We start from the raw sequence: 13,782 nt of genomic DNA on the forward strand, positions 1-13,782 counted from the left end.
CCCACATTTCTGAAGAAAGGTCCAGACCCGAAATGTCAGCCTTCCTGCTCCTTTGATGCTGCCTGGCCTGCTGTGTTCATCCAGCTCTACACCTTGTTATTCTCAGACTCCAACATCAGCAGTTCCTACTACCTCTGTCATAGTAAACCCGTTTCCTCCGAAATATCTTTAAAAAATTAGGGTACCACAACCCGGAACAAGGGTGGCTGGCGCAAACTGGACATGCAGGTGTGTCCTGACACGCATGCGCTGAGACGGATCAAAACGTTGGTGAGAGCTCGGACGTGCATGCGTTATGTTGAGGTTTCCTCGTGGAAGAGCGGTTGTCGGAATACGCATGCGCTGAGTGGAGGTTTCATGGACGGGCGGGCGTTTGTCGGAGCGTGCTTGCGATGAGCAGAGGCTTCCTCGATCCGCTGTCAGTTTCTGAACGCGCATGTGCTGAGAATGGAGGTTCTGTGGGAGGGTGGGAGTCGGAACGCGCATGCGGTGTTTGGGTGACGAGGCGATGCTAGAGTTTTAACGGAAAGTTGCGTCGGTAGTTACTAGCCGGGAGGAGGAAAGGCTTCCTACTGAAACATTGGCGGGCCTTGCAGAAGAGCTTGATATACCGATTTGGAGTCTAACGGTTTCGTGGAAAAAACATTATAGCGTTTTCATAATCTCCCCGAATGTTAAGGAGGGGCTGTGAAATGTTGGAGAGACTGATCCTCGCAGTCATGGCGTTCGGGGTGGCCCGGGTAACCGGTAAGCAGCACCCCGGCTCCTCATTGCTGCTTCAGGCCTGCCTGTCTCTGTATCGAGCAAAGTGGAGTTTTTCAAGGGTTGGAGGCAAATCTGACAGAACTTCAAGGATAGTTAAATTGTTTTTCTTTAAATTTTGCCCTATTTTGAAAAAAACCAAACACATTTGAGTCAATAATACAGAAAGTGATTGGACGCCAGCATCTTGCTTCTGACGATAAATTGTGTGTGGCTCAGTTAAGCACGCACCTGCGAGTTTTCGGGTGACTAGAGTTGCTATGCGCTGGAAGATAGCCCACCTTCGGTGTGAAGGGACTGGCTAAGAAGAAAGACAAGTTTTTGGTTTCAAGCCCCGCTCCCTGGATTGTGTATTCTAAATCCTGCAAATGATTTATGACACTAGTGTTGTGATACTGTATTGTCGAATGAGGAATTATGCAATTATACAGTACAAAAAGAGGCTCTCCAGCCCATCATGTCTGTGCTGGTTATCAAGCACCAGTTTGCCCGAGTTTCTCAGCAGTTGGCTTGTGGCCTTGTTTGCTGTGGCACTTCAAGTGATTGTCTAAATACTACTTAAATGCTGCAGTGGTTCATGTCTTAGCACACTTTTAGGCAGTGTTCTGGAGACCTATAACCGTTTGGCAAGCTTCCTGCCCTTTACCTTAAATTTTTAGCCTGTACTTATTGATCCCTAACTACAAAGAGGAAAGGTTTGTTCTTATTTACTGTAGCTATCCCACTCATGATCATGTACATCTCAATCAGGTGGTCCTTTGGTCTTGTGTACTCTAGAGAGTCCCAGTCTACGTAGTTTTTCTTCATCGCTGAAACATGCTAGCCCAGACAACATTGCGATGAATCTCCTCTGCACCTCTGTGAATACAGGTCAAAAGTACTGATTTAAAATCTTACTGTCTTCCAGCTCCACCCACAATCTGGGATCTAGTCACATGCACACCAAAATCCAGCTGGTTGACTAACACCCTGAAGGCTGCAGAATCCCCAGTGGAAAATGATATACTGTTCTTCGAGTTTGCATTGAGGTTTGCTGAAGCACTGCAGCAAGCCTGAGACAGCTGTTGACCAGAGAACACTTGAACTAGCAGGCAGTAGGAAGCTCAGGGTGAATATATGTGTTCTGCAAGGTGGTCTGCCTTTGGAACTCTGTATCAAGTTTAATAATTTTGGGTCGGGCCTTCTACCACAATCATGCCCCAACCCCCATACACCAAGCCTCGTCATCAAATGGGCTGCTATCACAGTCATCCCATTGGCTGCTAATTGGGATCATTAGCAACCAACATCGATTCACCAAGCTGACCTTTACACATTCCTTTGTCCAGTTATTGTTTCTGTCTCTCTTTGCTTTGTCTCTACCTGTTGTATGCTCCCTACCCCCTCCCCACCCATTTTCAGCATTTGTACCAACCTTTTCCTAGCCGCAATCAGTTTTGAAGAAGTTTTGAATGGAGCTCAAATGTTAACTAGTTTGCGGAGATGCTGGCAGAGCTGGTGAGTTTTCGCAGTGGTTTCTCTTTTTGTTTTTAAATATCTTTCTGTAAATTGTATTCCTCTCACAGCCTGCCTTTTCCTCTATTTGTGTGTCGTCTGTGCATTTGTCCACAGTACATTTACTTCTTGCCTCCAAGTCATTAACACATATTGTAACGTGATGTGGAGATACCGGTGTTAGACTGGGGTGGACAAGGTCAAAAATCTCACAATGCCCGGTTAAAGTCCAATGGGTTTATTTGAAAATACAAGCTTTTGAGACTCAGCTCGTTCCTCGGACTTATTGTGAGAGATCGTTTATAAGACACAGACCTTATAAGCAGCAAGGTAACAAAGTGTAGAGCTGGATGAACACAGCAGGCCAAGCAGCATCTTAGGACCTCAAAAGCTGATGTTTCGGGTCTAGACCCTGCATGAAATGCAAAATCCAGATTCTTTCCAGTCGTTGTCTTGAGATAATTAAAGGTTTTATCAACGTATACAAGAGGTGACACCTTGGGTCAGACAATGCATTTTAGATGTGAGGTCTTGCTTAGAATCTGTGCTTTATACTGGGGTAAGGTTTTATTTTAGTGAGCAAAACAATATATCTGCAACTACGCAAACATCTTGGATGAAATAATTCATCTCTGGGTCTGTGTGAGAGATTGAGAGAGAGTGTGCCTGTGCTTGAGAGAACTATATAAATATGAATCCCCTATTCCCAATTCCTCCGCCTCCGCCGCATCTGCTCCCACGATAAGACATTCCACTCCCGCACATCCCAGACGTCCAAGTTCTTTAAGGACCGCAACTTTCCCCCCACAGTGATCGAGAACGCCCTTGACCGCATCTCCCGCAACACATCCCTCACACCCCGCCCCCGCCACAACCGCCCTAAGAGGATCCCCCGCGTTCTCACACACCACCCTACCAACCTCCGGATACAACGCATCATCCTCCGACACTTCCGCCATTTACAATCCGACCCCACCACCCAAGACATTTTTCCATCCCCACCCCTGTCTGCTTTCCGGAGAGACCACTCTCTCCGTGACTTCCTTGTTCGCTCCACACTGCCCTCCAGCCCCACCACACCCGGCACCTTCCCCTGCAACCGCAGGAAATGCTACACTTGCCCCCACACATCCTCCCTCACCCCTATCCCAGGCCCCAAGATGACATTCCACATTAAGCAGAGGTTCACCTGCACGTCTGCCAATGTGGTATACTGCATCCACTGTACCCGGTGCGGCCTCCTCTACATTGGGGAAACCAAGCGGAGGCTTGGAGACCGCTTTGCAGAACACCTTCGCTCAGTTCGCAACAAACAACTGCACCTCCCAGTTGCAAACCATTTCCACTCGCCCTCCCATTCTCTAGATGACATGTCCATCATGGGCCTCCTGCAGTGCCACAATGATGCCACCCGAAGGTTGCAGGAACAGCAACTCATATTCCGCCTGGGAACCCTGCAGCCTGTATCAATGTTGACTTCACCAGTTTCAAAATCTCCCCTTCCCCTACTGCATCCCTAAACCAGCCCAGTTCGTCCCCTCCCCCCCCACTGCACCACACAACCAGCCCAGCTCTTCCCCCCCCCCCCCCCCACCCACTGCATCCCAAAACCAGTCCAACCTGTCTCTGCCTCCCTAACCGGTTCTTCCTCTCACCCATCCCTTCCTCCCACCCCAAGCCGCACCCCCATCTACCTACTAACCTCATCCCACCTCCTTGACCTGTCCGTCTTCCCTGGACTGACCTATCCCCTCCCTACCTCCCCACCTATACTCTCTCCACCTATCTTCTTTACTCTCCATCTTCGGTCTGCCTCCCCCTCTCTCCCTATTTATTTCACTTCCCTCTCCCCATCCCCCTCTCTGATGAAGGGTCCAGGCTCGAAACGTCAGCTTTTGTGCTCCTGAGATGCTGCTTGGCCTGCTGTGTTCATCCAGCCTCACATTTTATTATCTTAAATATGAATGGTATATTGGTGAGACCATGCAGACTCTGCAACAGTGGAGGAGTGGACACTATGCAATGTTCACTAGACAAGAGTGTTTCCTCCTAGTGGGGGCACAACTCGGGGATCGAGGACATTTAGCCTCTGGTCTTTGGTAAATGTCCTCCAAAATGGACTTTGAGATACACAACAGTGCGAAATCGCTGAGCAGAGGCTGATAGCCAAGTTCCATACCCCTAAGGACAGCCTCAATTGTGATCTGAGGTTCGTGTCGCACTACAGGTGACCCCACGACATTATATACTCCCTCAGACAGCTACACACCCTCTCCGTCACATACACTCATGCATATATACACTCACTGTCAAGCATGTTCACACAGGTGTGCGTGCTTTCTTTTTCTAGTTCGTGCACACACAGAAACATATGAATAATTTGATGCAAGATGTTTGTGTAGATGCAGATACATTCTGTTTTACTCAGAAACAAAACTGACCCCAGTTTAAAACACACAGATTCTAAGCAAGACCTCGCATCTAAAATGCATCGTCTGACTTGAGGTGTCACCTCTTGCCTACATTGATAAAACCTTTAATTTTCATGTGACGACTGGAAAGGCATCTGGATTTTTGCAATTAAGTAAGCGGCCTCCTTAACTGATTAGAGTCAGCAAGAGATGGCCAGTTGTAGGGTTGCTACCTTGCTGCTTATAAATTCTGTGTCTTATACACACTGTCTCACAATATGCCTGAAGAAGGAGCTGAGCTGTGACAGCTTGTGTTTTCAAATAAATCTTTTGGACTATGACCTGGTGATGTGACTTTTGACCAGATGTATTGTAAATAGTTCTGGCCATAGTGCTGATCCCTGTCAAACTCCACTGGCCATGGATCATCACCCTGAAAAAGAATCCCTTATTCTCGTTCATTGTTTTTTGCCCACTAGCTAATTCTTCATCCGCACCACTGTACTAGTTGTCAACGCCATGGCCTCATCGCTTAATCTGTTTTGACAAACCTTGTTGAATATTTTTTGATCCACTCTGAGACTTTGTTGGAAAACTGTGAGAAATTAGGCAGGCTCGATTTCCCTTTTAGGATACTATACTGACTTTGCTCGATTAGATGATTTTCCAAATACTCTGCTATTATTTCCTTAATTATTAACTCCAGTATATTTCCAACAATAGATGTAAAGCTCATCGGCCTATAGTTAACAAGGTGTAGAGCTGGATGAACACAGCAGGCCAAGCAGCATCAGAGGAGCAGGAAAGCTGATGTTTTGGGTCTATACCCTTCTTCAGAAATGGGGGAGGGGAAAGGGATTCTGAAATAGGGAGAGAAGAGAAGATGGATAATGGGGAAGATAGGTGGAGAGGAGACAGACAGGTCAAAGAGGCGGGGTGGAGCCAGTAAAGGTGAGTGGGATAGGTCAGTACAAGGACGACGGACCGGTCAAGGGAGTGCGATGAGGCTGGTAGGTAGGAGATGGGTGTCGGGCTTGAGGTGGCAGGAAAGACAGGTTAGGGATGTGTGGACAAGCTGGGCTGGTTTTGGGATGCGGTTGGGGGAGGGGAGATTTTGAAGCTTGTGAAGTTCACATTGATCATTGCGCTGCAGGGTTCCCAAGTGGAATATGAAGTGCTGTTCCTGCAACCTTCAGGTGGCATCGTTGTGGCACTGCAGGAGGCTCAGGAAGGATATGTTGTCTAAGGAGTAGGTGAGAGAGTTGAAGTGGTTCACGACGAGGAGGTGCAGTTGTTTGTTGCGAATCAAGCATAGGTGTTCCAGGAAGTGGTCCCCAAGCCTCCAAGTGGTTTCCCCAATGTAGAGGAAGCCACACCGGATACAGTATACCACATTAGCAGATATGCAGGTGAACATGTGTTTGATGTGGAAGGCCTTTGGGTCTGGGATGGGGGGGGATGAAGGGGGAGGTGTTAGGGGTAGGTGTAGAACTTTCTGTGGTTGCAGGGAAAGATGCCGGGGGTGGTGGGGCTGGTGGGGAGTGTGAAGCGGAACAGGGAATCACAGAGAGTGGTGCCTCAGGAAAGCACATAAAGGTGGGGAGAGAAAAATGTCTTTGGTGGTGGGGTCAGATTGCAGATGGCAGAAGTGCCAGAGGATGATGTGTTGGATCTGGGGTTTGGTGGGGTGGTACGAGAGGACGAGAGGAATCCTGTTTTCGTTATTACAGGTAGTGGGGCGGTGGGGGGGGGGGGAGGTGGGGAGAGTTACGGTCCTTGAAAAATGAGAATGTGTGGGAGTGGAATGCCTCATCCTGGGAGCAGATGCAGCAGAGGTGAAGAAATTGGGAATATGTGATGGCATGTTGGCAGGAAGGTAGATGGGCGGAGGTGTATTCTAGGTAGCTGTGGGAGTCAGTGGGCTTGAAATAGATATTGGTTTCCAGGTGGTTGCCAGAGATGGAAGCAGAGGCAAGTGTCAGAAATGGTCCAGGTGAACTTCAGGTAGGGGTGGAAGGTGTTAGTGACGTGGATGAACTGTTCGAGCTCCTCGTGGGGAACGAGGCGGTGCCGATACAGTCAGCAATGTAACGAGGAAGAGGTGGGGGAAAGGGCCAGTGTAGCTTTGGAAGAGGGATTGTTCCATGTATCCTGCAAAGAGGCTGGGCCCATGCGGGTACCCATCGCCACCCCCTTTGTCTGTAGGAAGTGGGAAGACACATCCGCCCCAAGAGGATCCCCCTCGTTCTCACATAGCACCCCACCAACCTCCGGATACAACGCATCGTCCTCCGACACTTCCGCCATCTACAATCCGACCCCACCACCCAAGACATTTTTCCATCCCCACACTTGTCTGCCTTCCGGAGAAACCACTCTCTCAGTGATTCCCTTGTCCGCTCCACACTGCCCTCCAACCCCACCACACCTAGTACCTTCCCCTGCAACCACAGGAAGTGCTACACTTGCCCCCACACCTCCTCCCTCACCCCCATCCCAGGCCCCAAGATGACTTTTCATATCAAGCAGATGTTCACCTTCACATCTGCCAAAGTGGTATACTGTATCCACTGTACCCGGAGTGGCTCCCTCTACATTGGGGAAACCAAGCGGAGGCTTGGGGACCGCTTTGCAGAACACCTCCGCTTGGTTCGCAATAAACAACTGCACCTCCCAGTCGCGAACCATTTTCACTCCCCACCCCCCATTCCTCAGACAACATGTCCATCATGGGCCTCCTGCAGTGCCACAGTGATGCCACCCAAAGGTTGCAGGAACAGCAACTCATATTCCGCTTGGAAACCCTGCCGCCCAATGGTATCACAAGCTTCAAAATCTCCCCTTCCCCCACTGCATCCCAATACCAGCCCAGCCTGTCCCCGCCTCCCTAACCTGTTCTTCCTCTCACCTATCCCTTCCTCCCACCTCAAGCCGCGCCTCTATTTCCTACCTACTAACCTCATCCCGCCTCCGTGACATGTCCGTCTTCCCGAGACTGACCTATCCCCTCCCTACCTCCCCACCTATACTCTCCTCTCCACCTATCTTTTCTCTGCATCTTCGGTCTGCCTCCCCCTATTTATTCCAGTTCCCTCTCCCCAGCCCCCTCTCTGATGAAAGGTCTAGGCCCAAAACGTCAGCTTTTGTGCTCCTGAGATGCTTCTTGGCCTTGTGTGTTCATCCAGCTTCCCACTTTGTTATCTTGGATTCTCCAGCATCTGCAGTTCCCATTATTTCTGATACAGTCCCCTTTTCCCAATTCCTTTGTCTCAGCCGCATCTGCTCCCAGGATGAGGCATTCCACTCCTGGACATCCCAGACGTCCTTGTTTTTCAAGGACCGCAACTTCCTCACCCTCGCACCCCCTCCCCACAGTGACCAAAACAGGATCTCCCTCGTCCTCACGTATCACCCCACCAACCTCTGGATCCAACACATCATCCGCTGGCGCTTCTGCCATGTTCAGTCTGATCCCATCACCAAAGACGTTTTTCTGTCCCCATCCTTATGTGCTTTCCTGAGGGACCACTCACTGCGTGACTCCCTGGTCCGCTCCACACTCCCCACCAGCTCCACCACCCCTGGCACCTTGCTCTGTCGCAAATCATTCAACTCCGTCTCCCACTCCTTAGACAACATGTCCTTCCTGGGCCTCCTGCAGTGACACAGCAATGCCACTGGAAGGTTGCAGGAACAGCAACTCATATTTCGCTTTGGAGCCCTGCAGCCCAATGGTATCAATCTGGATTGCACAAGCTTTTAAAATCTCCCTTTCCCCAACTGCATCCCAAAATGAGCCCAGCTCGTCCCCGCCTCCCTAACCTGTCTTTCCTCTCACCTGTCCCCTCCTCCCACCTCAAGTCCCACGCCCATTTCCTTCCTACCTACCAACCTCAATGTGCCCCCTTGACCTGTCCTTCCTCCCTGTACTGACCTATCCGCCCCTTAACTCTCCACCTAAGCTCACCCTTACTGGATCCACCCCTGCCTCTTTGACCTGTCTGTCCCTCACCACCTATCTTCTCCTTTATCCATCTTCTATCCGCCTCCCCCTCTCTTCTGATTTACTCAGAATCCCCTCCTCGTCCCCCATTTCTGAAGAGGTATCCAGACCTGAAATGTCAGCTTTCCTGCTCCTTTGACGCTACTTGGCCTGCTGTGTTCATCCAGCTCTACAGCTTATCTCGGATTCTCCAGCATCTGCAGTTCCTACTATCTTGGCCTATAGTTACCTGCTTTTTGCCACCTTCCATTTTTGAAAATTAGTGTCTCAGGAGCAGTTTTCTAATCCTCTGCAACTTCTCCAGAATCTGAGAATATTTGGAAGATTATAACCAATGCATTCACAATCTCTGGGATCCTAGGATGCAAGCCACTAAGGCTGGCGGACCTATTCTCCTTTCGCCTCATTAGTTTGTCCAGTACTACTACTGTTAGACTCATGCAGCAATCTGTGCCGATGATCATCCCAAACTAACTAGTCTAATCTGCTTGCACTTGGCCCACATCCCTCCAAGCATTTCTTATTCGAGTACTTATCTAAATGTCTTTTAAATGTTGAAACTGTACTCATATCCACCACTTCCTCTGGAAGTTCATTTTACACACGAACATAAAATAAGAAAAATTGCCCTTTATATAATTTTTTAAATTTTTCTCCTCTCACCTTAAACGTATACCTTGTAATCTTGAAATACCTCATCCTATGGAATAGATGCATTGCCATTCACCCTATCTACACTTCTATAAAGGCCACCTCTTAAACTCCAATGCTGCAGTGGAAAAACATCCAACGTCTCCTTATAACTCTGACAATGTCCTGGTAAATCTCTTCTGAACCCTCTCCAGCTTAGAAATGTCATTCTTATAACAGGGTGACCCGAACTGGGTACAGCACTCCAGAAGATGCCTCAATAATGTCTTTTACAACCTAAACACAATGTCCCAACTCCTGTACTCAATGGTCTAAGCCATGACTAAATGCTTTCTTAACTACCCTGTCTATATGTGATACAAGTGCTAAAGAATTCTATATCTGAACCTCTGTTCTCCAACACAACTCAAGGTCCTAATTTTAATTATATAATTCCTGCCCTTGTTTGCTTATCAAAATGCAATACCTTGTATATATCCAATTTAAACTCCATCGGCCACTGTTTAGCCCTTTGACTCATGATGATGGTGATGATACTTGATTCCTTCCCCATATTCTTTAGTATTCATGGAATGTTTGAATTTATGTTACACTGTAAAGACCAGTGCAAAATATCTGTTCAACTCCTGTGCTATTTCTTTGTTCCCCAAAACTATTTCTCCAGATTTGATTTTCTGACAGTTAGATGTTCACTTTGACCTCTGTCTTCCTTTTTACATTTTTAAATAAACTTTTTGCTAGTTTTTATATTCCTTATTAGTTTTCCCTTGTTTACTTTCTCTACCTATTATTCTATCCTGTCAATCACCGTGTACTCCCCTGTCTTGTTAGTCCTCCCAAAATGTGTCACTTTTTGCTTTTCTGTATTAGATTCTAATTACTCTGCCCATCCAAACAATGTATCTACATTGACCAGTAGTCTAATACTTTCTACCTCACTACTTACCTCCTTATCAGTTTGTCATCTGAGTTTACAGATCAAACCTCATATATTCATGTCTGGATCATTAGTATACACCAAGGGACCTAACAACAAACCCTTCAGTATGTCACTGAAAACTGACTTCCAGTCGCAAAAGCAACCTTGAACAATTGCCCTCTACCTTCTGCCACCAAGCCAGTGTTTGATCCAGTTTTCCAAATTATTTTGGCTCCTGTGCGTTCTTACTTTAACCAGTCTCTGCTTAAAACATTGTCAAAGTTTTAAAGGAGTCCATGGAGTCTACATCTACCACAATAACTTTAGCCATACATTGAATCACACGCTACTTAATTGAACTCAATCAAACCTGCCTGACATGAGCACCCCCCTTCCAAAACTATATTGACTATCCTTGATCAATCCCTGTCTCTCCATGTAAAGATTGAATCTCTCAGAATTCTTTTCAGTAGTTTTCCTGCCACTAATGCTGGGCTCACTGACCTCATAGTGGCCTGGTTTATCTCTACCACTCTTCTTAGATAAAGGTACAGATTAGCTGTTTTCCAAGTCCTATGGAACCTCTCCTGTGTCCAGAGAGGATTTGAAAATTAGTGTCAGGGCCCCTGTAATCTTTTCCTTTGCCTTCCTGGCAGCCTGGGACTTCTCTAAATTTCAAGACTTATCCAGTATTAAACTTACTAAAACTAACAATACTGCCTCTCTTTCAGTGCTCGTTTGTTCAGGTACAACACAGTTTTCTTCCCTGATTTCTATATCTCTCATTTTTCTTCTTGATGGTGAATACAGGTGTAAAGAACTCTTTTAAGCCTTCCAGTTCCACCCACAATTTGCTAGTAGTTCTTTAGTGGGTCACACTGTCTCCCTAGTTATCCTCTTGCCGCTAAATTTACTTTTAAACTGCTTTTTAATTTTCCTGCTGATCATTTCCACCTCCCTCCACTTTGTTAGTTTTGTTTTCAAGTAACCCCCAGCTCTTTCTGCACACTTGTAGGGTTTGCAGTGTTTTAAACCCTTGGTATCTACTATAAGCTTTTGTGCGTCTCCAGTCCTGTACATTCTTCAATACTGAAGGTTCCCTGGAATTTTTCATCTCATTCTTTAACTTTGTGGAACCTGTAGACCCTGCACGTTCACTGTTTCCTTTTTTGAAAGATCCCCAGTGTTCTGATGTCCATGAAAATCTACATAGCAGTTTGTAGTCCAATTTGGTCATACGTAATACTGAAAATGGCTTCCCCAAATTTAAAACCTTTATTTTTGGAATGAAACAAATAACCGCATGCTGAAGATCTGAAATAAAAGCAAGAATTGCTGGAGAAACTCAACGGTTCTGGCAACATTTGTGGAGCTTTAGAACTCTGAAGAATGCTCACTGAACTCAATGTTAAATTTATTTCTGGCCCATCTTTGTTCTGTTTTATGACTACCTTAAATATTAATGAGTCATGGTCATTATCACAAGAATACACTCTCTCTGACGCTTCTATAACTTGCTGGACTTTGTTGCCTAAAGTTAGGTTAGCACTGCACCATCTCTTGTAGGACTGTCTACACACCAGCTTTAAAAGCTTTCCTGGGTACAGTTGCAAAAATTCCACCCCTTCTAAATGTTTCGCGCTTTGTCTATATCAGTTAATAATGGGCATGTTGAAATCCCGATATTATTGTCCTGTTATTTCTTACACTTTATTCAAGTTTCCTTACACGTCTGCCCTTCTATAATTTCTTAACTGTTTGGAGTTTATAGTACACTTCTAACAGCGATTGTCTCCTTTTTGTTTGTAGGTTCTGGCCTCAATTGAGGAGTCTTCTAAGATATCCTCACTCCTTAATGCAGTAATTGACTCCTTTTGACACCACCTTTTTTTCTTTTACCCTTTTTGTCTCACCGGAGGATTCTATGCCCTATAATATGAGTTGTAGTCCTGCCCCTCAAACATGTCTCCATAACAGCCATGATGCCACATTCCCATGTGTCAGTCAGCATTTTTAACTCATCTGCCTTACGTGCAACACTCCTTGTATCAAAATAAATGCTATCCAACCTTAATGAACTTCTTTGTATCTTAACTTGACAATTAAAAGCTCTGCCTGCTAGTCTGTCTTGGTTTATTTTCTGTTTGTTTCTGTGACACCCAGTATCGTGCTTTCTCCACTCAGTACCCATTCCCTTGCCAAATATGTTTAAATGCCTACCAACAGCTTTTGCAAACAGATATCAAGTGCAACACGTTGGATTTGTATGTGTACAATCTTTCCCCAGAAACAGACCCAGTAACTCAGAAATCTAAAGCCATTCCTCTAACTAACTTCTCAGTCTCACATCCATCTGCTGTATGTTCTTACTGTATACTCACTGTTATTTTGTCCTGCTTTTCAATCTGGTACCTAAATTCTGAGTTCTGAAAAAGAGTCACTGGACCTGAAGCATTAAATATGCTTTCTGTCCACAGGTGCTGCCAGACCGGCTATGTTTTTACAGCAGTTTCTGTTTTTCTTTCTGATTTCCAGCATCTGCAGTTTTGTTTTTTATACCCCAACTACTTGTTGCAAGACCTCCTGCTTATTCCTACCTATGTCATTGCTATCAATGTCACATGACATCTGACTGCCCTTTCGCCTTCAGAATGTCCAGTAGATGTTTAATAACATCTTTGAGCCAGGCCCCAGGATAGCAACACACCATTCTGGAATCCCATCTGTGAACATCGAAACACTTGTCTGTACCCCTCATTATTGAGTCTTCTACCATTATAGCGGTTCTTATTTGCTTTCCCCTTGTGCTGGTCTATGACTGCTCTCCCCAGAGGAGCTGTCACAATCATTGTTTTTATATATAAGTTTTAAATAACTTATAAAGAAAGAAAAAGTGGGATTATAGTTAGAGAAAATGCTAACATAGAGAAGTAGAAGACAAGAATAAAGTGCAAGATATCAAGAAATTAAAGTGAAATGAAAACGCCTGATACTTAGAAAGAATGATGTTTAGAGGAAGAGATTTTGGAGTTAGAGATTGGTCTCTTAGCTACCTAGAAGTTATATGCTACTGAAATAATGAGCATAATTGTGTTTTTTTTAAAGGTGAATGTAGCAAACCTCCACATTTAGAAAATGGATTCCCAACTAACGAATTTACTTCCGAGACCTTGTTTGATGTGGGTACGAAGATCACTTATAAATGTAATTTGGGTTATGTATTTAAGAAAGCGATGTTAAATGGTTCAAGATCTGTTACTTGCAAGGAAGATTCAACATGGACACCACTAGAGGTCATTTGTGAGCGTAAGTAATGAGTTATTTAATCCTATGATCTTTCTCCTTTTCTATTCTTTTACTTAGTAAGTGATTCTTGCTGGAACCACTGCATTTTCATAAGTTATAATTAACACTCGTGATTAGTTATAAGTAAAAATATGTACGTTTTGTTTTTTAACCTGTGAAATATGAGCCTGAAATCTGTTTATTAGGTGAGGCAACAAATAATTGATGTATCAAAAATGTCCTTAGTCTTAATACTC

The 13,782-nt window shown here is 45.6% G+C and overlaps 1 protein-coding gene across 9 annotated transcripts in view; it reads left to right on the forward strand.

The window, feature by feature from the left end:
* The first annotated feature begins 348 nt into the window (after positions 1–348).
* Positions 349–13,782, forward strand: part of LOC125462769 (C4b-binding protein-like) — a 49,502-nt gene continuing 36,068 nt past the window's right edge. For 7 of the 9 annotated variants that reach the window (XR_009447003.1, XR_009447004.1, XM_048553113.2 and 4 more), the window contains exons 1-2: positions 478–747; positions 13,346–13,546. Coding sequence is in view for 7 of the 9 variants with exons in the window: in XM_048553113.2 (XP_048409070.1) it covers positions 672–747; positions 13,346–13,546 (277 nt within the window). In the remaining 2 variants the exon portion in view is untranslated. Of the gene's footprint in view, positions 419–477; positions 748–799; positions 2,260–13,345; positions 13,547–13,782 lie in introns of those variants that run through there. The other 2 variants (XM_048553120.1, XM_048553119.2) reach the window with 2 other exon arrangements.

The sequence above is a fragment of the Stegostoma tigrinum genome, chromosome 21 (genome assembly GCF_030684315.1).
Source record: "Stegostoma tigrinum isolate sSteTig4 chromosome 21, sSteTig4.hap1, whole genome shotgun sequence".
Lineage (NCBI taxonomy): Eukaryota > Metazoa > Chordata > Chondrichthyes > Orectolobiformes > Stegostomatidae > Stegostoma > Stegostoma tigrinum.